We start from the raw sequence: 27,939 nt of genomic DNA, 5'->3' as shown, positions 1-27,939 counted from the left end.
TAAGTCACCAATTTGGTGCTGATCTTTCTAGCAAAGCAAGAAACCTGATTAAGCCCATGAGTCACAGTGTGCATGAGACAAAACATGTCAGTTATGCAGAGGACAGCTATTTTTGGTATTGAAAGAAAGGAAACGGTTCCCATTATTCTTAAAAAAGAGAGGACTATGATAGAGTGTTTCTCAGGCTCGAATAATATGTTGATTCCTTTAAAGTTTAAAGGGTAAAAATTTTTTTCAGATTCCAAGAATCTAAGTCCATAGACGTCAGTGAAAAACTCAAGTTTTAGTCCTTATAAATGCCCGTCAGTTGTGACTTATTAGTGTAAAGCAGATGCTTTCCTCCAAAATAGTAACAGATTATTTTTATTAGAGAATTAGAAATATAAATTTTTAAAAAACATATATTTTATTGATTTTTTAAAGAGAGGAAGGGAGAGGGAAAGTGATCTAGAAACATCGATGAGAGAGAAACATCGACCAACTGCCTCCTGCACACCCCCTACTGGGGATGTGCCCGCATCCAATGCACATGCCCTTGACCAGAATCGAACCTGGGACCCTCCAGTCTGCAGACTGACGCTCTATCCACTGAGCCAAATCAGTTTTGGCTGGAAATATAAAATTAATACATTATCTGGAACTTGTGAATTCCTGATTTTATTGAGATCTTGAACCCCATTTTATAAAATAGTACTATATCAGTCTGAAAAATACCTTCAGTAATTTTTACAGTAGTTACATTTCATGTGGCTCTTTCTCATAATATGGCATGGTGCAAGTTACTAGCATATGTCCAAGGTTGTAGGCTCTTAAGAAGGAAATACATACCTTCTTTGCACATTCACTTTGGATATTGTACTATGTTTATGTAATGAAATTCTCTAGAGCAGTTAAAACAAATGGACTAAGTTTTTATCTATCAATATGGATAAGCCCCACAAATATGATCAGTTGAGGAAGTAGTTAGTGCATATCATTTTTGTAATGTTTAAAGGCAATTTTATTTAGGTATACTTATATCTAATAAAAGTAAAAAATTATGGGAGGGAAGGACACACTTCAGACTCAGGATACAGCCCCTGGGGAAGAAGAGAAGTCAATAAGATTGAAGAAGAGTACTCTGTACCTGTAATATGATTTTTCTTAACAATCCAAACCAATATAGCTGTAAGTTAACTTTTATTAATTCTAAGGATTAGGTAGGTGTGTGTTCATTACTTTATTCTCTGTACTTTCCTGACTATTTGAGACATTGTGTGATTATAAAATAGTAATTAAATTGTAATACAGAGTGATAACTGTAACATATATGTTGCATAAGATAATGATCTGGCTATATTGGAAGAAAACAATGTTTCAGGGTAATTCTTCCTAAGGGAGAAGACATGAGAGTTCGATTTTGAATTATTAATGGGAATTAACCCCCAAATCAATGTGTGTATTTATACATAGAGGGATGTGAAATATTGCATTAGGAGAACTATAAGCAATTCACTGATACTAAAGCATGAATTAAGGGGATGCTTAGGGAAACTGGGCAATGAAAGTAGATAAGGCTAGACATATCGATATTTAAAAGACCAGATAATGAAGGCTTTGCAGTCCATATAGGGCTCTGTCCTGAGGCAGTGGGAACGAGTGAAGGGTCTGAGGCAGTGCAGTGATTAGACATGACACTTGGAGTTTAATGAGCAGTCCCCTTTGCTGGCATGTGGAAAATGGCGATTGTTATCGTGGATTAAATTAACTGCTCTAATTCATGCAGCAGTGTGAACAACAAAAAAAAAAAAAATGGAAATAACCAAAGTGTCTTTAAATAGAAATGCTGAATTGTGCCATACCCATAAAAATAAAACAAAATTCAGCCATTGAAATTGAGGCATATATCTATGACTTATTCTTTTTCAACATTTTATTGTAAAATTGTCATTGTATAGAAATATTGAAAGAACTTACCAAGTTATCACCCATATACCCACCACCTAGATTCTGCCATTAACATTTTATAATCTTATTTTATTACTTAATTATTCATCTCTTTGTCCATTATGTGTTTTAAGGGGGAAAACTCATGTCTCAAAACTGCATTTTATTATAATTTTTAAAAATATATTTGTATATGCATAGGTAAAGATCTGGGAAGAATTGTATAAAATTAATGTTGGTTGTCTTTGGCTTATACCGTGTTTCACCAAAAATAAGACATCCTCCGAAAATAAGATCTACTTACAGGTTTCCTTCTGAGTGAAATATAAGGCATCCCCCTCGAAAATAAGCCCCTCCTCCCGCAGGCTAAACATGAGAGATTTGGTCCACTGATTCTGAAAGAAATGGAGTCACAAGAAATTCACCAGGAAATTCAGGAATTGGATTGTAATGATGATGATCCAGAAGATGATGACATGATTGTCATTGAATAAATGAGTAAATTCTTGATACTGTAGGATTCACAGTTTGTCTGGTTTGTGTTGACAACTACCATACTACCGTACTGTATACAGGTAATAAATTTCCTTTATTTTCATTTAACAATAAATGTGTACCGTATTCTTCATGGAAAAATAAGACATCCCCTGAAAATAAGACCTAGCGCATCTTTGGGAGCAAAAATTCATATAAGACACTGTCTTATTTTTGGGGAAACAGGGTAGATGATTTTTTGCTTCCCACTTTATTGTTCATTGTATTGTCTGAATATTTTACACTGATATGTGATATTATAATAAAAATTACGTTAAAGCTCTTTTCCTTTAGCATGAAAAAATATAATTTTTGTTACAAATAGATACATACAGTTGATTTGCAGGGAAACAAATTAAATTTTTTTCTTTTCTTTTTTTTTTTTTTTTTTACAGACAATGATGAATAATCCTCAGAACATTCTTTAATCCTCACCTGTATGAAAGCATTTGAATTTGGCTCATCAGAATAACAAGTTTCAGTGGGGACTGTAGCAATCTTTTATAAATGATATGTCAGATTTATGATGGGCATGCTGATTGCATGGAAAAGATGGACAAACATGACATTTTTCAATTAAGATTCTAATATTTTATCTATTTTATTTTGTTTGTTGAGTTCTATAGTTCCCTCCCTCAGACTATATACTATATTAAATCTTCCATCCAAAGCATAAGAGACATTGATCCAGAATTAGGAGTAATGGTTTTGAAGAAGATGTATCATGAAGTAAGGTAACTTTTACTTTCAGCAAATGTCCTTATGTTGAAATAATTACTTACGTTGTAAAAGACCTGCCTATGCTTTTTCATTTAAGCATTTAAATGTGGCCCTTTTTTTGTCTACTTGTTTTCATGACCAGCAATTAGGTATTTAATAACCTTGTCAAGGGCTCTATTTAAGTCTTTACATTTTGGAGATGGAATTTTTAGCCTTAAAGTTTATATCCTCAGCCCTTTTTCAACCAGTGTGTCTCCTGAACTAGCTGAGTGAAAACAGGCTATAGAAACAGTCTTAGAAATAATTGAAAATTTTGATTATGAAAGAATAACAAAATTATATTTCCTGGTGTTAAAAATGTTAATTACTTTTGTGTTTGTTTTTTTTTAAGACCAGAACCAGAAATGTTATATCTAAAAATTAGTCTCTGGGTTTTAACATCAACCTAGCATATAACATAAAGTTTCCCTTTTTGTTTTAATATTCTCTCATGCATGTGTTTATATGAGATTAAAAAGGAGAAAGGAATTATTTTTGACACTGACAGTTTTGTTAACTGTTATTCCAAAGAGGGGAAATGTTTGCCTTTTTTATTTCCATTGTGAGAGGATCATTAAGATGGCAGTCACACAGCTCCAATTGCAATATGCCAGGCATTACATGGTTTCAGTAGCAATGTATAAGTTCCGATGCTTTTAGTAATAAAAGTAGATTTTTTTGAAACTTGAGTACAAAGCAGCCTGATTGGCATAATCTATAATTTGAACAATAAAATCTAATCTTGCAGCACTATCAGTACCATGCTGAATTTATTATGTATATTATTTCTAGCATCTAAAACTAAATACTTTTATAAATTTGTTTATTTTGTGATATTACTATTAAATTTTTATTATCTACCTGAAGTGCACTGTTGGTTGTCATATATTTATTAGCACTTTTTTCAATAGAATGGTTTTACACAGAGTTGAGAACACTTTCATTTCTTTTACCTGATGATTCTTATCTTTTTTCTTAGTAGATGAATATTTGAATTCTGTACTTTAATTCTCTATAATCCTGAAAAATGAGAATGATTTTTTTAAGTCTTTAACCTATTACAACTATTAGAAAAGCAAGTGAAAGTTATAACACAATAGAAAAGGTTTTTTAGCCATATTTTTAAAAATGTCATATATATATGAGACTAGGGATGACAAACAGGGTGTGGGTCATCTCCAGTCATCTTTACGGTAAGTGAATCTGAAGTATTCTTTTGGAAAGGTCATCTGTACCCATGGCGAAGAGGGTATTATTAGTCAGTAGGTTTGGCAAAAGTTCTTTAAAGAGGCTTTAAAAATGCAAGTTATAAAAGAAAAATATCTGCCAAAACTGGTTTGGCTCAGTGGATAGAGCATCAGCCTGTGGACTGAAAGGTCCCAGGTTTGATTCTAGTCGAGGGCATGTACTTTGGTTGCAGCACATCCCCAGTAGGGGGTGTGCAGGAGACAGCTGGTCGATGTTTCTCTCTCATCGATGTTTCTAATTCTCTATCCCTCTCCCTTTCTCTCTGTAAAAAATCAATAAAATATATTTAAAAAAATATATCTGACTTCATAAAATTTATTAAATTTTACTTTTAAAAGGATATCCTATCTAATAAAAGAGTAATATGCAAATTGACTATCACACCAAGACAGAGATAGCACCCCCATGTGGCCAAAGATGGCTGCTCCCATGTGTACACAAGATGGCCGCCACAAGATGGCTGGCAGGGGAGGGCAGTTGGGGGGGGATCCAGGCCTGCAGGGGAGGAGAGTTGGGGGTGACCAGGCCAGCAGGGGAGCAGTTAAGTGTCGATCAGGCTGGCAGTGGAGTGGTTAGGGGGTGATCCGGCTGGCAGGCATAAGCAGTTAGGGGCAATCAGGTGAGTAGTTGGGAGCCAGCAGTTCTGGATTATGAGAGGGATATCCAACCGCTATCCCACTGGACCTAAATGGGCAGTCGGACATCCCTCAAGGGATCCCAGATTGGAGAGGGTGCAGGCTGGTTAATAAAAAGAAAAAAGATAGCCATGAATTGGAAGATGTTTGCAAAAAATATACCTGACAGCCCAACTCATTTGGCTCAATGGTTGGGTGTCGGCTTATGAACCCAAGAGGTCACAGTTTAATACCCAGTCAGGGCACATGCCCGGATTACAGGCAAAATCCCCAATGTGGAGCATTCAGGAGGCAGTCAATCAATGATTCTCTCTCATCATTGATGTTTCTATCTCACCCTCTCCCTTCCTTTCTGAAATCAATTTAAAAAAGCAATCACCGGTTGATTCCTGGTCAGGGCAATGCCCGACTTTCGGGTCTCCATCCCCAATGGGGAGCGGGCAGGAGGCAGCTAATCAATGATTCTCCCTCATTTATGTTTCTCTCTGTTTCTCTCTTAAAAATTAATGAAACATCTTTTTTTAAAAAAATCAGAAAGTTTAAAAGTGAAATTTTGCTAGCAGGAGAATCAATCTCATTAAATAGTCCCTTCATGGAGAAGAATATGAAGTACCTGCCCTGTAACTCTAAGAGTTTTCTGTTTAGTTTTCTGTGTCTGGTTCATGTAACAGTGTCAGCTTAGTGTTTCTGAACTAGTTGTGTGTCACGGAAGTAGGTAGACAAGGTATGTTGTGAGTACAAGGATGAACATTTTTCCTTTATCTGGGGAAGAGGGGGGTCAGATTGTCTTAAACCAAGTTTCTTAGAAGCAGATCCCCACACAAGGATTTGTGTGCTGGTAATTTCTTAAGGGAGTGCCCCCAGGGGAGGCTGGTATAGAGGAACATGGGGATAGGACAGGTTTTACAAAGGGTAGCTTCAGCTGATCTCCCAGGGAGAAATTTGAGGACTTGTTCAGATCCAAGATAAGGGAGCAGGGCTTTCATAATCCCATATCCTCAGGCACTGGTTAAAAGCCATGTCCAGGATGCAAAGCCCAGGCTCTGCAGGTGTGGACAAAGTGACTTCGGTAGCCCGAGGGCAGTGAGTCAAAGAGAAGTCACTGGCGTTGAGTGTTGGAAGCAGAAGCACATTGAAGCCTAGAGAGCACACAAACGTTTAAAGGGACCCAAGGCGGACATTGTCCACCACAAACACTGTTGGGAAAATGTCACTAGAACATCAAAGACTGGATTTAATTTTTTATAGAGAAAGTCATTTAAGAGGAGAATGTCAAAATCGGGGCATAAATGGTCCCTCAGGTAAAAATGATTAAATTGGCACATGCTGGCTTGCGTATTTGTTTTCGTTTATATGGCACAGTCAGGGGTTCAGTTGCCACTAGGTGATGGCCACTCCAGTCTTCTCTGACATTCTCCATGCCCTATTAGCCCAAGACAATGCTAATCTTGTACTTATTACATTCCATAACAATGACTGATTTAATATTCCTTCCCTGTGAGGGTCTCAGTGCAATGACTGCGCCTTATTCATCTTTGCATTCTAATGTCTGCTTCAAGTCTAGCTTACAGTAGGGAGTCAGTAAATTTTTTTGGAATGGGTGAATACAGAAACCCTTTACAAGCCTATGGAAATTCTAGAAAGTAAATTTTATCTTCAGTATAAAGTTTGTGTCTTGAATTAACTAGACAAAAGCAATTAAAATGATAAGTTCCCGCTAGCACACCAATAAACGTTACTGAGCCTTAGCAGATAACTTTTACATTGGCACAGGAAGGTTTTTACCTGAAAATGGAAACTTAAACCTTTAGCTAAGAAAAGCATTCTTGATTAAAAGCTCTTGATTAAAAAGAGCTCATTAATGAAAAACAATACTATTTTTATAAGGACTCCGCTCCTTTTATCTTGCCCTGGTTCGGTTTCACGCTTCAACAAATAGCACCCTTTGGCAGTCACGGCCGCTTGCACTGCCAAATGCGGTATCCGGGACTGGCGATGCCCTTCCCTGACGTCACTCTGGAGGGGTCATCAGCTAATTAGCTGCATTAACTGGTCACCATCATTGTATCCAAGCTTCAAGTGGTGCCGTCTAATGGAATCACGACTTGAAAAAAAAAGTTGTTTTTTTCTTGACATAACAAAAATGGTCCTTAGGAATGGAATGATTAAAGCTGACCTATAGATGTTCAGGAGAGCGGAAAAAACTCTCTTGCATAGAAATGAACACTCAAGGCTTTTTCTCCAGATCAGACATGGAAAAATGTTCTATTTCTCAGACTTTAGCTTCTCCCTCTTCAACTCCCATTTCCTTCAATTGTGTCTGCCGTTCATCCACATATAGGGCCAGTTACTGCTGCTTCTCACGAAACAAGTCTGTCATCTAGGCTCCTCTGCTCACATGTCTCTAACTTTGTTCTCTGAATGGTCAGCACCTTCAGAGGCGCACAACCCCCCCCCTCCCCCCCCCCCCCCCCGCCACCACCCTCAAGAGGTCTCGAGTGTCCTACTTGAGAAGATCATGCTGTTCCAAAGCAATACCTAGTTTGCTTGAAATTTGTCACTTAAATCTATGTAAATTGATTTATGGTCAATCTTTCCATCATTTTAGATAAAAATCGCTCAAAGAAGCAACTCTCTGAATGTTACACCTCACTGCAGACTAGAAGGGGGAAGCACCATAGAAGAGGGGAAAAAACTCTAAATAGAGTCAACTCATGACTAGAGCCGAAGGCCATTACAAAATACAACATAGTCTTTAAGGAATATAGCACAAAATAAAGACTTGAATTGCAGGCACAGAACTTTGTGATGGAAATTCCACGTTTATTTGAAATACGTACTGACCTAATCAAAACGTAACAAGGATTAACTCACTGAGTTGTGAGTTCCATAGTTGGGAAAGGAACTAGATTTAGCTCACAGTGGTTTCCTTATGGTATCCAGCTTGGAGCTTCACAAATTTATTGAATTGGAGTTTTCTTAATACTCTTAAGGCAGTTAATATAAGTAAGAGGCCTGCTTCTTTCAGTTCACAGACTTTTTATATAAAACAGTCATGTACCCTGAGGAAGTCCTTAGACTGATGAAATTTGCTCCAGAAAGAGGTGATTTCTAGTCTGGTAACCTTGCTCAAGTTATAAAATAGGCCCTCCTTGAAGTATTGAGGTTAAGTGAAATAACGTACAGAATGCTGTGTTGAGATTGAGATAACATATAAAATATGTCTGGCCCACGGTGAGCACCCAATATATGTAAATTTTCTTTTTTCCTTCTTTCAGGCTTTATCTTTGGTAGTCATGATGCATGTGCAACATGGTTGCAGACTCACAAACTACATAGATCAGAGTGAAAGATACTCCCTAACTCAGGCATTCCAAATGTAACTACTTACAGCACTGAAAATACTCTACCACCCTTAATGGTTGAGATCTGTACTCATTTTGTTACATTACTAGAGAACCGATGCACAAAATTCGTGCACTCGGTCTGCCATTTGGTTTATCGGCATATTAGCCTTTTATTATATAGGATACCCTATTAGTTAAAGGCCCCTGGGGTAATATATGGTCCTGTATTAATATTAGAAGTAGATACATTTCTCACAAGCAATTGGCTGTGTTTTTCTTGAACTATGAATTATGTAATTGGTCATATTTCTCTTTATAATATCTTTATTTTTTTCCCTTTGCAGTGTATTTTTGCCTACATTTAACTAATGTATAAACACTTTTTTTTCTGATAGTTCAATTGATTTTTTTTTCTTCAGATTTAACACATTGGAATTAATAGTTATTCAAAGTGTATATACATCTTTTGGAACACCGTGTGTGTGTGTGTGTGTGTGTGTGTGTGTGTGTGTGTGTGTGCGCGCGCGCGCGCTCACGCGCATGCATGTGTTCTGTCATCTTCCATGGCAGCAACCATTAGTTGGAAAAGAGAGTTTAAACACAACAACAACAAAAACCAAAGTACCTTGTCTGTTTACTTTGACAAAACCTAATAATGGAGGATTTCCCTGTTCTCTGTGCTATTTTCCACCCAAAGTCTTGCTATTGTGGGTGTTTCATTGCAAGTAGAAAGGGATGTATTTAATGCCTGTGGGGTAGATCAGGAAATCCCCATGAGTGTTAGAGAACCATGCCTGGGAAATCGTCAGGAGCAGAGTGCAGCCATGCGGCCAGAACCACAGTCTTCATTACATCAAAGAGCCAGTGGGGGCAAGACGCTGCCACTGTGAACTGTGGATACCTGCCTTCCCATGTGCCCCTGCTGCTCATGGAAGCCGGTGTTGCTGCCACTACTGCCCACAGAATGGATTCTTCACAGCCTCTCCTTTTCTTCTTTCAAATCACTGCTCCTGGTTCAAAGTTCTGGGTCAGTCACATGATCAGTTTCTAGTTGTAAGAGAAAATAGGAAAACAAGTACTGATTTTTTTTTTTTTAAATCTTTTTCCTGATCTGATCTTTTAAATCTTTATAGTGAAAAGAGGGTTCTGTGTCCTTCCATATTTACCCAATGGAGAATTTGCCCCAAATAAGAATGTTCAGATTCTGGACAGCAAAATAATGACAATTATCAATTCCAGTCCATTCCTTTGCTTACCTAGTAGCCCCAAATACACTTAAAAAAAAAATAGTTTTATTGCCCTAGCCAGTTTTGATTGCCAAAGGTTCCCAGGTTCGATTCTGGTCAAGGGCATGTTTCTCAGTTGAAGGCTCCTCCCCAGCCTGGGCTCTGGTTGGGGTTCATGCAGGAGACAACCAGTCCATGTGTTTCTCTCACATCAGTGTTTCTCTCTCTGTCTTTCCCTCTCTCTCTTCACTCTTCCTAAAAATCAATGGAAAAATATCCTTGGGTGAGAATTAGCAACAACAACAAAAATATGTGTGTGTATTTTAACTGATTTCAGAGAGGGAGAGAAAGAAACATCAATGATCAGAGAGCATCATTGATTGGCTGCTTCCTGCACTCCTCACAGTGGGGATTGAGCCTGCAACCCAGGCATGTGCCCTGACTGGGAATTGAACTGTGACCTCCTGGTTCATAGATTGACACTCAACCACTGAGCCACACTGACTAGGCACGCACACACACTTTTTTTTTTTTTTTTTTTTTTAGCCTATATATATATTTTTTTAAACAGGCATTAAATAATAAAGCACATTTTCTTCCTAATGAAGTATAACCCAGTCTTATGGGTCACTATAATATAAGAGTTTCATTCCCACTCTAGTTTCAGCACATCCTTGTCCCAACCTACTTAAGTGGGTATTAATAACACATCCTATGTGAAATAATGTAGAAAAGGGAGAATGAAACTTTCATCTTAATTGAAATATATAAACATTTTCATTTAATTGAAAGGAGGTAGGTATTACTCATTTGGATCAATATAGAATCTGTGTCCTTATTAAAATGTACACACATAAAAACAGATTTTAAAACTTTATTTTCTAGTTAAAATTTGAGTAATAACTATGGGTATAATTTATCAACAAACAATTCTGAGCTGCAGTTTGCCCTTAATAGAATGTTTTGTTGAGATTTATGAATTCATTATTATTGTAAATGATTTAATTATATAGTCTTGACTAAGTTTTGCATATAAAATTTTAATAAACAGGACTTCCAGTATCATCCAGGTTCAAAATGAAGCATAAAAGCTGTGGTTATATTATATATTATAAATGATACATATTTATGATATATCCATCTCCAAGGTATCTACCTACTTTAAATTTCTAAGTGTACAAAATATAATTTCTTCTTTAAAATCTCTCTAGATTGAATACCATAGGATTCTGACTTCCTTTTAAAATACTGAATTGCTAGAAACATTTAAAAAATATATATATTTTATTGATTTTTTTTTTGTAGAGATGAAGGGAGAGGGATAGGGAGTTAGAAACATCGATGAGAGAGAAACATTGATCAGCTGCCTACTGCACTTTTTTCTCTGAGGATGTGCCTGCAACCAAGGTATATGCCCTTGACCGGTATCAAACCTGGGGACCTTTCAGTCCACAGAGCAACACTCTATCTACTGAGCCAAACAGGTTAAGGCACATTTTTATGTCTTCCTCTAGAAAAGTATTATTGCACAGGCACTTAATTCCCTCCTATGAGTAAAACAGTGCACTGGAGTCATTCAGGATAGAAGCTGGAATGAACCATGGAGATACGTAGTCTAGTCAAACTCTTCTATGGCAAATGGCGAAGAAGGCCAATAAGATGAGATTAACTTCCCAAGGCTACATTGCTCTCAGGTCTTATGATAGATTCTTCTTGAAATCTTTGTCAAAGATGACAGTGTTTCAAGCAGATTTGAGGGCTATGTGAAGCACAATCACTTGCAAGAATTTTATCCACTCATAACTCTCTGGCATCCCCATATTATGGAGAATCTGTGGTCCTTGGATGGGAATTTTATGGACACATAACAAGAACAGCATCCATAGTGTCTTATTCTTTAGAATACTTTCAAATATTTTATTTAGACTCATTGAATTTGTGAGCTGAATGGTGACTTAGATATGTAGAGTCATTCTCAGTCTTGGCTACATAGTGGAATCACCTGGGGAGCTCCAAAAATCAATGCTGCTGCCCTGGCCAGGTAGCTTGTTGTAATGCATTAAGGTTCAATTCCCGGTCAGGGCACATTCAAGAATCAACCAATGAATGCATAAATAGGTGAAATAATAAACTGATGTCTCTCCCCCATCCCCTCATTCTATTTTCTCTAAAATCAATAAATTAAAAAATACTTTAAAAAAAATAACTGGTGTTGACTTAACCATGCAGGTTCTGATTTAATTGGCCTCAAGTATGGTCCATGCATTAGGACTTTAAAAATATCCCCAGATGATCCAAATGTATCATGGGGGTTAAGAATCTTTGATCTAGAGCTATTTCTCAATTTTCCTCCACATTCATTTTGTAGATAAAGGGAGACTTGGAGAGTTTGAGCATTGCTCATAATCACCAGCTGGTTAATGATAGCTTACAACTTCAATTTAGCCTTGTTTTCCTAAGAAGCAGGGCCAGTGACTGACCTTGAGATTCTCACCAGCGGGAGTCCTTTAGGCCGTCAGAACACAGAAGCATCTGTCCTTGGGGCTCCTGGAACGAACACACAGGACAAGCCTCTGTTGTTGGATCAAGACATCTCCATGAGGTTGGCATGAATCACCCTATTTTATAGATGATAAATTTCGTGGTCAGATAGATTTTCATAAGGTCACAGCTATTTTAAGTTCTATGAGAGCTTTTGAATAAAATCCTATTATAATTACTCTAAATTACATCCAAATTATTTTGTTTTATTACTAGAAACCATATCCCTTAGCACTTCAAACTTAATTGATTCACAGTCCCACTTATGAATTAAATGAAAGGAAGCATTCTTAAAATAAAAAGAGAAATGTATGAAAGGGCAAACACTTTTACCCTTGTGGCCATGTATAGTTAAGGTTTTGTTTTTTTTTCGTTATGCCCATAATTCATTTGTAATGACATCCATATAAGAGGATTTTCCTTAAAATAAAATATCCTAAGAAACCTAAAGTCTAACTGGAAATAGTGAATTAGCATGAGTAAAGTGCATGAGATCGTGTGTAAAAGGAGCATGCATAAATCACGCATTTGTAAGTCCTGAGAGTGGAGGGTAATTATGGTCTCACTAAGAAGGTGTATTTGAGTCCGCATTGGCCTATGAGGCCACTGGCATTTGGAAGACTGTTGGCAGAATTTCCTGTCACCACTAGATCTGTGGCTAGGGGCTGGCACTGAAGTGGGGGAAGGGGTGGCATGGAGTAACAATGCCTTTGGTTGATGAGGGGGGGTGAGTGCCTAAAAGAGGGCCACACTTGACCATGATTCACAGTGACTCACGCTCTGGCCTCTGAGGAGACAGTCACATATTTCACGCTGTTGCTTAGAACATTTCTTCTATCATAAACCCAATGATTATTGAGAACGGGCTGCACTGCGTGGGCAACCACTTCCTTAGCACTCAGTCCCTTCCAGCTGCTGGCCAGACCCAGAAACTGGCGGGCTTATCCTCTTCCAGCCCCTTCTGAAGCTGGCTGTCTGCCTGCTGATGGCAGTCCCTGTCTGCTGTGCAGGGTAATTGTAATTGGGTATAGTCTTGGGATTTGACAGACTGCCCTTAAAAACTGCTGCCTCCATCCTTTGTCTTTCTATAATGGAGGTGAGAGAAAAAGGGCATAAGAACTGTCTGTCTCTTTCATGGATATGATTGATTTCCAGAATATATATATATATATATATATATATATATATATATATATATTACTAATACATAGATTTATAGACTTCATTAAAAAATCTATTAATGCATAGATATTTAGACATCTCTTTATCTCTTGATCTGTGGGGGGGGGGGGTTGTTCCTCTCTCAGCAAAGAAAAATATTGAAAGAGAATACAGGGTGGAGCAAAAGTAGGTTTACAGTTGTTATTATGGAAAATAATACAATAATTAATAAATAATACAAGAATAAATTGTTTTTGCATACTCACAACTGTAAACCCACTTTCCCCCCACACTGTGCATCACATTGGTAAATAGCAGTTGTCTCTGGAGAGTAGATGATTTTTCCCAATCTTTGTCACTGTGCTTCCTAAGCGTTCCATTCATTATGAGCTGTTTTATGTAGCTCTTAATGAACACTCTGTAATTTTTTAAATAAAATGTAAAATATTTTCTTGTTAAGTGTAAACCATCTTATCCCTTTGATCTCTGGCTAACAGTCTGATTACCTAGAGCCACTGATTTACCTTAAAGCCAAGAAGATGGGTTACTTAAAACCTTATTTCTTCACAAGTAAAATGAAAAATTGTGGTTAACAAAGAAAGTTTACTTAAAGAAAACTGGGAAGGTTAAAGAGATATTGCTGGCTATAAAAAAGACAAGGTCGATCCTGGTGATGATAAAAAATGTTCTGTCTTGTTTTTATTGATGCCAGTAGCCTGGGGGTGATACTGGTTTGTTTTTTTTGTTTTGTTTTTTGGGAGGTTTGTTATCATTGGGAAAAATTGAGTAAAGGCTATATAGTATCTCTCTAATTTTTCTTACAACTCCTTGTGACTATAATTATTTCAAAATAAGTTGATTTTTTTTACAAGTTCCTAAAAAAAATATTGCTCTGCTATTTCTTAGGAGCATTAAAGGCAAAAAGGCTTCATCATTATTATCCATCTCCGAATCATTCTGGAGTGAATAATATAATATGCTCATGATTTTCTTGATACAAGTTTTGTTGCATTATATTTTAATAATTTAAGCCATAGACATGCATTTCAATATAAATGAAAAGCTGGAAGAGCCAAGTATACTGTCAAATGAAAACATGTATTGTTGGGACCAAACCTCCATGGGTCTTGAGTTTCTATACATCTTGTGAGTGAGGTACTAACTGCTCTTCATTCTAGATAATATCTCCAAGGAGGTTTTGTTTAGCGAACAGCCTTGGGAGAAAGAGTGTGTCCCTGCAGGTTAAAGGACAGGCATGCTTATTGCCCATTTAAAAATATTTATGTTCCCTAAGCTCAGAGTCCCTCTCTATAACACAACCCATTGGGTCCTTTTGTGCCACTGTAGGAATTAGGACGCAGAACCAGTGCAAACTATGCTGACACTCAGGCTACTTCCATTGCTAAGCTGTGCATTGTCCTTTGCCTCTGACCCATGAGTCTCATGTTTTCTACCAGCATCCATGAAGCTGTACCAGGCTAGCTTGTTTAGTTGTAAGTAGGATAAAAATTTCAGACCCTTCAGAGTTCTTGACAGTTTTGGTGATGAGTAGAGCGTTGTCTTTCTGGAATTGGAAAGATGAGGGCCTTGTAGCTAGCTAATGGGATTTGAGGAATATCTATGGGAAATGGCAGGGAGCGTGGCTAATGAAATTTTATGGTCAAGGAGGTAATAAATGGTCTTCCACTTTATTTCCTACTAAAGAGGAGAAATTGGGAATTGGATTGCAGATCAAAGATAGATTCAAAGACAGCTTCCCAAATGGTGCCCTGGTGGTTGCTGCCTATGGCCGAGATGGAGGATTTCCTTGCCAATCTGGCAGGCAGCCTCAGATCCACACCTCATGTTAGTAACTTGTACCAATATTTGTCCTGGGCAGCAGGGCCAAAGGTTCTTCTCTTTTCAAATAAAAGTTACTGAGATCTTTATCTATATTTTGTATGAAAGGAGGGAAATTCATGGCTGCTATGGCAGAGACCAGGTAGATCACTAGAACTTGGTCTGGTTTGCGTGAAAGATGAGATACCTCGGGACATATAATGTTTATGAAGAAAGACAACAGCTGTGTGTCTTATGGCTCAAATCCTTCTGAAGTTCATCAGGACAACCTTAGATCCCTTTGGAAACTAGGGTGAAATGTCTCTCAGATTTCTTTTTCTCCAGTGGGTCCTGTCTCCTATAGAGAAGCTTTGGCCATTTTAGGGGCATTTCCTCGAGACAAACTAGTTCCCACAGGAAACCATAGATGAGAGGCATTGACTAATATTTGGGCTCTTACTACCTTGAATTGGGTCTATTTAAAATGCTGAAGCATATGACAAACTTGAGAATGATAATCTGACTCAAAGAAATACAAATTCTTGTGGTCAGTCTTGCCACCCTGAAAAATTCACCTGACCCTGATCTGGAAACAAGATGAGAACATGAGATGTTATCTGAGTAAAGGGCTAACAGTTGTCACAGATTATGGTGACACACTCCTCAAAGATGGTCACAGCTGTGTGAGCCATGCTTGAATCAACAGAGGGTGCAGACCCCATGATCCCAGGAAACAATGTGGCTATAGCTGCATAGTCAAGAGATCCCAAGGCTGAAATAAACAGTATCAGCCATGAGGACGTCACCACCCAAAATAGAGCCAAGAACAATGGAAGTTCACTGGGTTGAGCACTGAGCCACTGCTATACTGCCTGAGAATGAAAGTAAATGAAAAGCCTTGTTTAATGCACAGAGCCACAGATTTAATCTGCTCCGGCTGGCATGACAAAATACCATGACTGTCTGGCTTAAACAACAGAAATTTATTTCTCATAGTTCTGGAGTCTGGGAAGAGCAAGATCAAGGTGCAGCCCATTTTGGTTCCTGGGGAGACCCTTTTCTCAGCTTGTAGCTGGTTGCTTTTTACTATGTCCTCGCATGGGGGAGGGAAAGAGAGGAGAGGATGATGGATGTCTAGTGTTCTGTTCTCTCTTTCTCCTCTTTTTTTTTAATATATATTTTATTGGTTTTATACAGAGAGGAAGGGAGAGAGATAGAAAGTTAGAAACATCGATGAGAGAGAGTCATCAATCAGCTGCCTCTTGCACACCCCCTACTGGGGATATGCCCGCAACCAAGGTACATGCCCTTGACCGGAATTGAACCCGGGTCCCGTCAGTCCCCAAGCCGACGCTCTATCCATTGAGCCAAACTGGTTTCGGCTCTTTCTCCTCTTATAAGGACACTAATCCTGTCATGGGAGACCCAGCCACATGACCTTATGTTTACCTAACTCCAAAGACCGCATCTCCAAATACCATTATAGTGGGGATTAAAGGTTCAAGACAGGAATTTGGGGGAGATACAAACATTCAGTTCATAACAGGCACACTCTGAACCTTAATGGCCCTGATTTTTCCCTCTCAGTCTACCCCGAACCCAGTCACTTTAAGGAGAAAAACAATTAGAGTGATACTGATGTCTGTCTGTCCACAAGACCATACTCACCTGTCTAAGTGATTTTGGGGGAAAGGAGAGACTTAAAATGTTATGGCTCTGTTGGATATGGGTCCTCAAAGCAGTATCCTGTCTAATTCTGTTCCCACAAGCGCTCCCAATATAACAGATGGGATTTGGGCAATGGAGAAGGAAAGCTAACATGGTCTTGTGCCAGGGTCCTTTGAGTCAACTCAGTGTACTATTGTAGATCCACTGATGAATACATAAATGTTTCCATGTTTTACATACTTGTATTCTAAATGTTCATAAAGTCCAGAGGGGAATTCCCTGATAGAAAAGAGCCACATTTAAAAACTGCTAGTAAAACACATACTTTGTTCTTCACCCCACCTGCCTGACCCTCCTGGGTGTTGCAACAGAAACAGTATAGAATTCCAGGGGAGATAGCCTTGATTAAAAATTTAAAAGTAGCAGGGACCATAAGAGATGAAATATCATATATATATATATATATATATATATATATATATATATATATATATAAAAGGCTAATATGCTAAGTGTCTCTTTGACCGTCCGACCACCCACTGTGATGTGCACTCACCACCAGGGCACAGATGCTCATGACACACACAGCCCATTTACAAAGAAATGGCACCACGGATCTGGTGCTGACAAAGCAACACTCAGCTTCCCCCACGTGGGACACAGGTCCCACCACCACCCCAGAGTGACAGCTCACCAAATTGCAGCCAACACTGCCAATACCCCATGGTTCAAAATGTAGCCCACAGCTCACCCCAGCCCGGAAACAGGTAATGATATCACATAGCAACACCCAGCTTCCTCTCCCTAGCAACTAACATCCTCGGAGTTTCTTCAGCGTAGAAATACTACTTGTTTTATAGCCAGGTGCAAACATTTTACACTTTAAACAAATGTCTGTGAAGTGTTTTTGTGTGCCTCATCTTATCTGATCCTCACAGAAGTCTTGGAGTAGCTAGATAGAAGACTCAGTAGAATCCTATTTTCTTTTCATTATCTGGGAAATGGAGATTTAGAAACTTGACCCAACTGAAAAGAAGTAGGAAATGGTGGAACTTGAAAGTAACTTCAGGTTTTCTCACTGCACAGAATGTAGTCAAACACTGCTATGGTTAAATATTTCACCCCTTGTTCTCTCTGCATGATCTACAATAATAATCTGCTTTGTGCTGATATTTACTGCTGGGTTGCTGACAATTACCTGAAAGAGAAGTTGGGGTGCTTCACTGGACTGGGAAAAGTTTAGCTAAATCAGAAAGCAGGTCTAATTAAGCAAGTTTATCTACAATATAATATATAAAGCTCTTGCTGGCACTAATCACATTAGTGTGTTTTTATCTGTCATTGTCCATCATGAATTTGGTTGACACTTCTATTATAAAGGGTGAATAGTGATATTAAAATATTTCTTCTAATTAATTTCCTTTCAATGTGCACCAATTCATGCACTGGGCCTCCAGTCTCATTATAATAGTCCTGTACAGCCAGTAAAAAAGGCTAACCAGACCTGGAGGCTTACAGTAGATTGCTGCCAACTGAATTCAGCTGTTAATCCCATAGCCCCAGCTGTTCAGACATCAAGACCATACCTGAATTGATTATACAGACCCATGGCACTTGGTATGCTATCTAGGACAGTGCCAATGTCATCTTTGCCATACCACTGGCACCTAAGAATCAAAACCAGTTCCCATTCATGCTATATTTGCAGTATTCCCTTAGGAGGATATAAATTTCCCTGCTACTTGCCACTAGTTGGTAGTCAGAATTTAGTGCAAATTCCTCTACCTCTGGTGCCCGAAGCTGTCATTGTGTAGATATATCCTGTTGCTTGGCACATCAGAAGCATCAGTTTCAATGGCCTTGACTATGATATCATACATCTGCCAGCAGGTGAAGCTAATAAACTCTGACAAAATTTAGAGGCTAGCTCCCCAAGTAAATTTCCCTGAGACTGGTGGGGAGCTTACAATGTCTAGTTGCCCTGGCAGTTAGGAAAAACTGCTGTCTCTTCAGCCCTACCATCACCACCATAAAAAAGACACCCACCCCTGGGCTTCTGTCACCTTGGAGTTCCAGGAGGTGAAAGTATAGCTTCTGTGAAGTTTTGCCCCTCACCTCTTCCCCACATCACTAAGGCATCTCTGAAATTTGTACCTAGTTATGTGTGGGGCATGTATCTTTAGGCTAAAGAGAAATCCAGTTTTTCAGGAAGGTCTTCCTGCCTTCTCAAAATGTACAAGCTGCATGTCTCTGTGAATCCATCCATTCACCAGCCTGCCCCCAACAGAGCCTACACCAGTGTCACTCAGTGTGGCCCATGGTGGTAGCATCAGCATGTCGGAAAGGCAGGATCTGGACCTACCACACACCTGTTGTCTGGGGAGGCACTTGAGGTCAAGGCTCAGGGACTGTGCATTAACAGGCCCTCCAGGGGATTCCTCAGAATTGCACCCTCTGTTGGTCTTCCCACATCCTGTCTAGCTTCCATTGCAGCCCCATCTCTTCTACATGAAACAGCTAGGATATTCTTTAAAAAATGCATGCTAACATCATGTGAATACCTCCACCCTCTGCCTTAAAAGTGCTTCAAGAGTTGGCCTCTCCCGAAGCCGGTTTGGCTCAGTGGTAGAGCGTCGGTCTGCGAATTGAAAGGTCCCAGGTTCGATTCCAGTCAAGGGCATGTACATTGGTTGTGGGCACATCCCTGGTGGGGGGGTGTGCAGGAGGCAGCTGGTTGATGTTTCTCTCTCATCGACATTTCTAGTTCTCTATCTATCTCCCTTCCTCTCTGTAAAAAATCAATAAAAATATATTAAAAAAAAAAAAAAAAGAGTTGGCCTCACCCTAGCTGCAACAGGAGGAGTCTCACACACACTCCCCACCCACCTCTCAGTCCCCACCCTGAGCTGTGGAGGAGCCAGAACAAAGGGAACAAAACTAAATGTGGAAGTCCCCAAGGCCTGCTCCCATGGACTCAGCCCAGCCCTTCCCATTGTTAAGCCTGATGGGCCAGACCCTACAATAGTCTCCCCTTATCTATGATGTTCCTTCCTGTTATCCACAGTCCAGAAATATTTAGTGGAAAATTCCAGAAATAAGCTATTCATAAGTTAAAAAGAAAAAGGATGCTCATAACCTTCATGGACTTTTTGCACTTTGGAAACAGTATGTGCTTCCTTGGGTCTTCAGTGTGTTCCTTCATATCCAGATACTTTGAACGAAGCCCCAGTGAACACCCTGCGTTAGCAGCTCTCCAGCAAGCTGTGACATGCACCTTACCTTTGAGGCCCCACAATCCTAATGAGCCCTTTGAGCTGTAAGTCTCTGTGACTGATTATTTTTATGGTTGGAGCCTCTGACAAAGGGAGACAGCCTGCACTCAGAGGCAGTCCTTAGGGTTTTGTACTTGTCACCTCCATGACATGGTAACCAGATGCACCCATTTGAAAAGTAGCTCTTAACTTGCTCCTGGGCTCTTGTTGTAAATGAATGCCTGACCCATGGAGGCCTTGTGACTCTTCATCCTGTGTTCCCATTTTGTGTTGGATTAATTTTGACTCAACGAGTTAACAAGGCGAGACAGCTCAACAAGTCTCACTTGTCAAATGGGGATGGGACATTCAAGAACATAGCTGGCTTGGCTCCCATGTTGGCTTTAAATGAAAAAGTGGCATCTAGCCCAGCTGGCATGGCTCAGTGGTTGAGCCTCAACCTTTGAACCAGGAGGTCACAATTCGATGCCCAGGCAGAGCACATGCCTGGTTGCAGGCTCGATCCCCAATGTGGACTTGCAGGAGGCAGCCAATTAATGATTCTCTCTCATCATTGATGTTTCTTTCTCTCCCTCTCCCTCTCTCTCTCTCTCTCTTCCCCTCTGAAATCAATTAAAATTCAAAAAGTGGCACCTATTTCTTCGGGGAAAACTTTAGCTCCACACTACCACCTGAAGCAAAGCTGCTGGCTCAGTAGGGTCCTTGACTCACAGTGCTTTTCCTAAGTGCCCGGGCTGGGTCACTGATGGTTCAACTAAGCCAGTACCTGGTGGATGTCTAATGCTTTTGTTTAACTTCAGCACCAGCTCCGAAGAACCAAAATGTGAGCAGAAATCAAGGGCATTCTCATAACTCGGGCCACTACTCCTCCTGATGAAGCTAGTTATATTTTTACTGACTCTTGGGCTGCTGTCGATGGCTTAGATGTCTCTTTGAAAACTATACACTGGCAGATTAGAGACACCTATTGCTGTGGCTGTGAATTGTGGGAACACATCATGGCTGCTGACAATTGTCTGGGTCATTCACATAGAAACCCTCACTCAGGGCCCGTTTTCTGGTTGGACTCAAACTGCCAATTGAGCTTTTGCCTCCCAGATTGCTACCTTCGCTTTCTGGATCCCTCATCATACTGGACATGGCAGCACATCCACCATCAGAGACTTAGCACAAATGAAAGAAAAGTCTACGTTTCTGATGCAGAGGTCACCACTACATGCGAAGGTTGGGTTCCCTCCATAAATGACACATTTGTCTTGAGGTGAGGAGGGCCACATTGCATGGGGTGTTATTTCTATAAACTCCTGGCAAAGTGAACCAATAGATCTTTCTAGAGGCTATTGGTAATGCCTCTTTGCCTCATCGTTGTTGACATGTTTTAGGTTATAGTGTTGCTGTTGTAGTGGAATAGTTGACTCTGCCCACACCACTGTGGTCCTTCAACTTTATCTGCGACAAGCTTTAGTTTTCCTGGATGACTTCATTCCAGTGATGGTGCCCCTTTTACCACAAAAGCTATTCAACAAAGTACAGATAGTCAAGGTTTTCAACAGACCTTCCATGCTTCCTACAATCCACAGACATCTGATACTGTTGACCAATGGAAATTGCCTCCTTAACACTCAACCCAAAAGATTTTCTGAATCAATCTTTCTCACCCCATCCAGATTCCTACACCTGTCTAACGTATTTTGGTCATTGAGTCACCCCTACCCCCCTTATGAAGGTGATCATCTCCTCCTGGCTGCTTCCTAAATAATATCATGACAAAAGTGGTGGAGAGATATTTTTTGGAAATTCGGGATTTTGTCCTAACTATTCTTGGGTTGTAGTGAATTTTTTTCTTTTGCCTGAAAGCAACCTTTGGCTGGCTTTGTTTGTACATTATCTGGGTGGCAGCCTGTCCAAATGGGGCCTTGGAAAATTGAACTTAATTCTGGTTCAGATCCATGAATTCTCTTGTTGGATAGACATGTCCTAGGTCATTAGGATAATGACCATTCAGTTGGGTGCACTGCTCACTGAGTGTCCCTATGGCAGCCTACAGAGCTCAAAGTAGAGATGTAATGCTTCTCTAAGTTTTATAAAAATTCCCATATCCCTGTCACACCTAACTTGTCTAGACAAAAGGTCTGGGCATACATAGGAGGTGATTAGAAAAAAAAGTTATGATTACTGGAATGGACACAGTAATTTAATGGTGGTGGAACCTGGAAGGACACTAATGATCTTAGACCCTGAAAGTATGAAGAAGGGAAGGGCACTAATGATTATTATCTTTAGGAATCATCCTGGCGCCTTCCCCATGAAAGTGCCCTGGTCATTTATTGCCTTGCCTCTAACTGGCTGCTGGGTCTGCTATTCCCTGCCTAGCAACAATGACCAGAATTTGATCTCCATTTTTCTTAACCTTACTAAGAAGTTTAAAAAAAATAGCAGGGAATAGCTTCAGTTTTTGCAACACACATGTCAATAGCTCCTTATGTCTTCACACTCTTGTTTTTTATTTTAGGCATCAATCATTCCATATAACAAACATAAATACACCACCCTATTGGTGATTTGGACAAAATGACAGGTTGGACTGACTGCTATCAGGCATTACCTCCAAAACAAGAATTAGACTCAATTACTCTACTGCACTGAAAATGCTAATGCCTACCAGTCAGTCAGGAGGTCATGTTTGAGGCAGTGTCAACTGTGGCCCCCCATTCATGTACCAACTTGAGTGGCACCTACAATTGTTGTCAGGGCTGACCAGCAGACCCAGAGCAATCGATGAATAATTATCTGTGACACAGGATTGCTGTGAAAAAGAGGGCTAAGGGACAGACAGCCTCTATCACCTGCCTCTTTAGGCTTTTATTGTAATAGCAGTTTAAGATAGTTTATCTTTTAGATACAATTAGTAGGGTAAGTAATCTTGGGAGGACATGTGTGTTGCAGTGTCCTTTAAGCAAGGACACCTAAAGACTAAGCCTAATGATTCTGTAAACACCTGAGGGTCCGCACATTCACAGACTTGTTTGGAAAGGTCAAGGAACAATTAGGGGCACCGCCTTTAGGCAACTACCCTAAATTTCTTCTTACAAACTTTCCAACCAAGTCTCCTGTGTGCCCCTACAAATTGTAAAGACATTTTTTTCTAGGGCACAATATGCTTTCCAGAGACTTTAATTCTTACGTGGAAGCCAGGTATTAACTTGCCTCCCTCCTGAAAACATAGTGACACGTACTTTAGGAGTAGTCAAAAACAAAACTTCAGCCCTGGAAAGTATTCAGGTAACTTCAACTCACCAGCCAGAATTGTTATGGATGAGAGAATTGCTTAAGACTTCCTCCTGTGCAATTGTTCATACATCCTGCTCTGCTTGGAGTAAGCCTTGAGCCAAGGGGATTTCCAAGGTAAACTTTGATGTTTATAGGATTTGTTCAACTTGGAACTCAGGGTAGCAGGGAGGGAGATATGGTTGAGGCTGACTCTGTGAATTGGAGCTTGGAGTCTCATTAATACAGCAGCTTTTATGTAATACTATGTGAAACAATCTGAACAGATTTGATTTTAGCCTCTGTCAGATTAATCAGTGAAATGGCATGGTCATGGGAAAATTTACCAAAAGCTGAGACAGTTGGACTGAAGGGTAGCCCCTAAAAAGGTATGTCCATGTCCTAGTCCCCAGAACCTGTAAATGTGACCTTATTTGGAAAAAGTGTTACAGGTTAATTAAGTGAAAGATCTTGAGATGAGATCATCTTGGATTATTGAGGTAGGCCCTAAATCCAATAACAAGTGCCCTTATAAGAGAGACAACAGGGGAGAAAAGGAGAAGGCCACAGGTAGACAGAGGCAGAGATTGGAGTGATGGAGCTTGGAGTCACCAGAAGCTGGAAGAGACAAGGAAGGATTTGAGCCTTTGGAAGGAATGTGACTGTGCCAACTGTGTCAGATTGCTGGCTTCTGTATACAAATAAGTTTATGTTGTTTTAAGATACCCAGTTGGTGGTAATTCATTTGGGCACTCTCAGGAAAGTAATACAATGGTGTTGAAATGAGGGCTGGATATAGTTGGGGGAAATTTTTCCATGAGTATCTCATTTTTTTCTGTGTATCTTGCATACACAGCACTGGCTGCCCTTTATTCTAGATTGTCTTTATAAGGAACAGTCTTAGAAGATAACGTGTCTCCCTTCAGAGCAAAGGACAGGTATGATTACACCTTTAAAATATTCAGGTTCCCTAAACTCAGTTTCTTCCCTGTAATTCAATCTAATGTATGTTCAGATGTCATCTGGCCCTCTTCACATCACTTGTGGGAATGTGGGGCTTGGGGACCAGTGTAAAACGCTGATACTTTTATAAATGCTATTACTGTGCATTATAAAAGGTCTGTTGTCTCTAACCCCAGGAGTTTCATATTTTCTACCAACATCCAGGAAAATGGCAAATTAACTTGTTAGTTTGAATGTAGGTTAACTCGCAGTCTCTTTATAGTTACTGACAGATACCATTTTTAAATCTCCTGTAATTAGTCTGCGAGTAACATTTTAGTTCTGTCTCCACCTTTTGTAAATGCCTAATTTAATTCTATCCCCCCTAACAGTTCTCTAAAATTATGTGTACATCATTTGTCAAAGAAGCACATAAATTGTAAAGAGGTTGATTTATTATAATATTTTATGTTTTCATCAGGGAAAGGGAGTAAAGAAGAGAGAAATTTTGCTTTTGAAAATCTGCTGAGTCAAGGGGTAAAGACATTGATGAACATCTGAACATGAACCAATTTTATTGTCTTCACAAAGTCATGTGCAGTCAAGAATGCTTTTGTTAGAATATATCATTCCTACTTGTCACCTCAATTAGACGGGGAGCTGACTTGTTGACAACTCTTCAGGCTAGAGACACATCCCGCTCCCAGTCTCCCCACCTCCCCCACCAGTCCCAGAGAGCTGAGATAAGGAATCGCATTGGTGCGTGTTGAACTTTATGAAATGACTAATTGGTGCCATTTGTGGTTAGATGTTGTAAATGCATCATATCAACAATCCTGTCATCATTCAGAACTGGGCAGGAGAAAGGAGTAGGAAGAATGTTTTACTTAGCAAGCCTGAGCTAGCCTGGCAGGCTGGAGGCAAAGTCCTGAAACTGTCTGAGTTTGACTCTGGCACCACCCATTCCTTTTCTCCTTTTAGCATCTTTCCCTGGGATCTTCATGCTATCTCCCAGCTGCCTCGGGCTGTCATACCCATTGTGTGAGAGCTCTAGTCCTCCCCCATCCCTAACACATCTTCAAAACATACCTGCCCAGACTTTCCAATGGTTTATGTTGCAAACTAACGCTGCGCCAGTCATCAATTAAAGCACGCGCAAGAGCCACAGTAGACCCAGGTGGGCAACACAATGGACTGAAAGCCATATGCCAGACCTGGGGAACTACCTTTAATGGGTTGAATTGAGAAATGAATTTCTTTGTTGTGTACACTCTGCCTTTTACTTTGAGGAAAGCGGGAGAGTAGCCAGGAAGAGGTGGGAGAAGGTTCAGATCTTACTGTGATTTTCTCCCAGCTGTAAGACGGGGAGTGTGAGAAAACCAGAGGGCCAGACACCACACCGCACAACTCTCTTCTCAACCACACAAACTGCCACCTGCTTGCAGGACTTCACTTGAGACACATTCACTCTGTGACTTCCACTCCCTTTGGGTGCTGGGACTGTGGATGGAGGGTGTGGGATCTCCGGGAGGCTCACAGGCAGGGATGCAGTACAAGTGAACGGGATCAAAATGGAGAAACAAACCAACTACCCTCAACCAACAGTGACAGCCATGGCTTTATCAAGATTGTCTCAGTCATAAGGGACACAAACCCAAATCAAACTGGTTCCATTAAAAATGGGTTTAATGACTGAACAATCAAGGGTGGGGTGCATATCAAAGACTCAAGAAACTCCAGTGATGCCAGCAAGCCTCCCATGTGTGTGTCTGTGTGTGTGTGTGTGTGTGTGTCTGCCTCTTCTCTCCCCTCTGCTTCTCTCTGTCAGCCTCCTCCTCTCCCACAACATATGGCGTGTCCCCTCTAGTGCATGGGTCTATCATCCTTGCTCAGCAATTGTAGAGGAGAGAGTGGTTTCCTGCAAGTGCTCATATATTATCCAAGGACTCTGAGTTCCAGCAAGTGGGGACCTCTTTCTGACCTGGGCGGCTGAGTCACTCACCCAACCCTACCCAGTGATAGCTTCACCAGGACTACTGGAATGAGGAAGGCTAAGCTCTCTAAAGGATGGTCAGTTCATTGGAGAAGAGGGAGAGGGAGAGTGTGACGTGGAGAGCCGAGCCGATTTCAGAAGAGATGCTTGCTTCCAAAGGCCCACATGGACACAGCTCTGATATGGCTGTGAAAACGTTGGGTGCTTCCAGATCTGGACACCTGGGTAGCTCAGGTAGTTCAACTTAATCACACAGCTGGCCTGGGGTTTGCCTACCACTCTCTGGAGTTTAGCCAATTTCTTTTATTTTTTTTTATTTTTTAAAAATATATTTTATTGATTTTTTACAGATAGGAAGGGAGAGGGATAGAGAGCTAGAAACATTGATGAGAGAGAAGCATCGACCAGCTGCCTTTTGCACACCCCCTATCAGGGATGTGCCCGCAACCAATGTACATGCCCTTGACCTAAATCGAACCTGGGACCTTTCAATCCACAGACTGACGCTCTATCCACTGAGCCAAATCGGTTTCGGCTGAGTTTAGCCAATTTCTGATCACTAGTGTCTTGGGCAAGCACTTTACAAGGTCCACTGTCAAACATTGCTGGGTCATGGGAAATTGAGTCCCTTCTGAGCTTCAAGAAGACCAGGACCCTTTAAGCATTGCTGACTATTGATTTCTATATCTTAGGCCACACCTGTTGGCCATCATTAGGCTAGGGACAGAAAATCCTGGCATTCCTTCTCCCCACTCCCCACTCCTATGCTCCAGCGGATATAACTAAGGAATCAAAACACTTCCCCCTGAGCAGAAAGGGCCTCATTCTCCAGGCAGTGGCTCCCTGGTGTGTGTGTGTTTTTACTGAGGTGAGGGCCTATTTGTTACCCCTGTGCTGTGCTGTCACAAGCCAATTAATTGATAACCTCTTTTTATTAGGCCTTGACCAGCCAACCTAGGCAGCCGCCTCCGTGGAATTCCCGTTGGTACGATTGCAGGCAGGCTGCACCAGATTGAAAAGGAATCGGGGGCCGCGTGTTCTCTGGGGGATGTGGCAAGCCCTGAGCATTGTGGGAAATTCTCCGTTGATGTGTGGAAAAGGCATACGAGAACAATAGGTAACCTTTTTATCCAGATTTTTCCAGCTGTCAGTATACATCCTGTCTCTCCAGATTTTCTTATTTAAGGCTGAAGAAACTGAAACAACAAACTAGGGACTGTGACATTTGTTGTAAGTGTGAAAAGCATGGCTCCAACGACGCCGATTTTCTGTAGGAAAAATGGAAGCCAGCCTTGGAAAGCAGCTCCTTTTTTTAAAAATCTCAATTACAAGAAAACACTAATATGAAAGAATATGGGCGATACAAAAAGCAATAAATTGGACAGTGTAGAAAACTGAGTTTGAAATGTAAAACACAAGTTTAAGACTTTTCCCAAACCAAAGGCATGACGGTGAAGAACAGGAATGATATGAATAAAAACAATGAACAAACTTCAGTTACGGATACAAACCTGCAGGAGGTCCACGTAGTTTTAGAACTGAGCTCTACTGAGCTTTTTAGGAATCTTTGTCACGTGTGCACCGTTTTTGAAGAATAGAAGA

The 27,939-nt window shown here is 40.3% G+C and overlaps 1 protein-coding gene across 7 annotated transcripts in view; it reads left to right on the top strand.

Annotated features, from left to right (window-relative positions):
* Window positions 1-4,713, top strand: part of NEK1 (NIMA related kinase 1) — a 119,394-nt gene extending 114,681 nt beyond the window's left edge. For 3 of the 7 annotated variants that reach the window (XM_084883732.1, XM_084883731.1, XM_084883733.1), the window contains one exon: window positions 2,856-4,712. In XM_084883732.1, the coding sequence (XP_084739858.1) occupies window positions 2,856-2,869 (14 nt within the window). In that variant the 3' untranslated portion in view covers window positions 2,870-4,712. Of the gene's footprint in view, window positions 1-2,855 lie in introns of all 7 variants that reach the window. The other 4 variants (XM_084883734.1, XM_084883729.1, XM_084883730.1 and 1 more) reach the window with 2 other exon arrangements.
* Window positions 4,714-27,939: the final 23,226 nt, after the last annotated feature.

The sequence above is a fragment of the Pipistrellus hanaki genome, assembly GCF_964339955.1.
Source record: "Pipistrellus hanaki genome assembly, chromosome: 5".
Classification (NCBI taxonomy): domain Eukaryota; kingdom Metazoa; phylum Chordata; class Mammalia; order Chiroptera; family Vespertilionidae; genus Pipistrellus; species Pipistrellus hanaki.
Note: the sequence above shows the minus strand (reverse complement) of the source record. Positions and strands in the feature narration are given on the sequence as shown.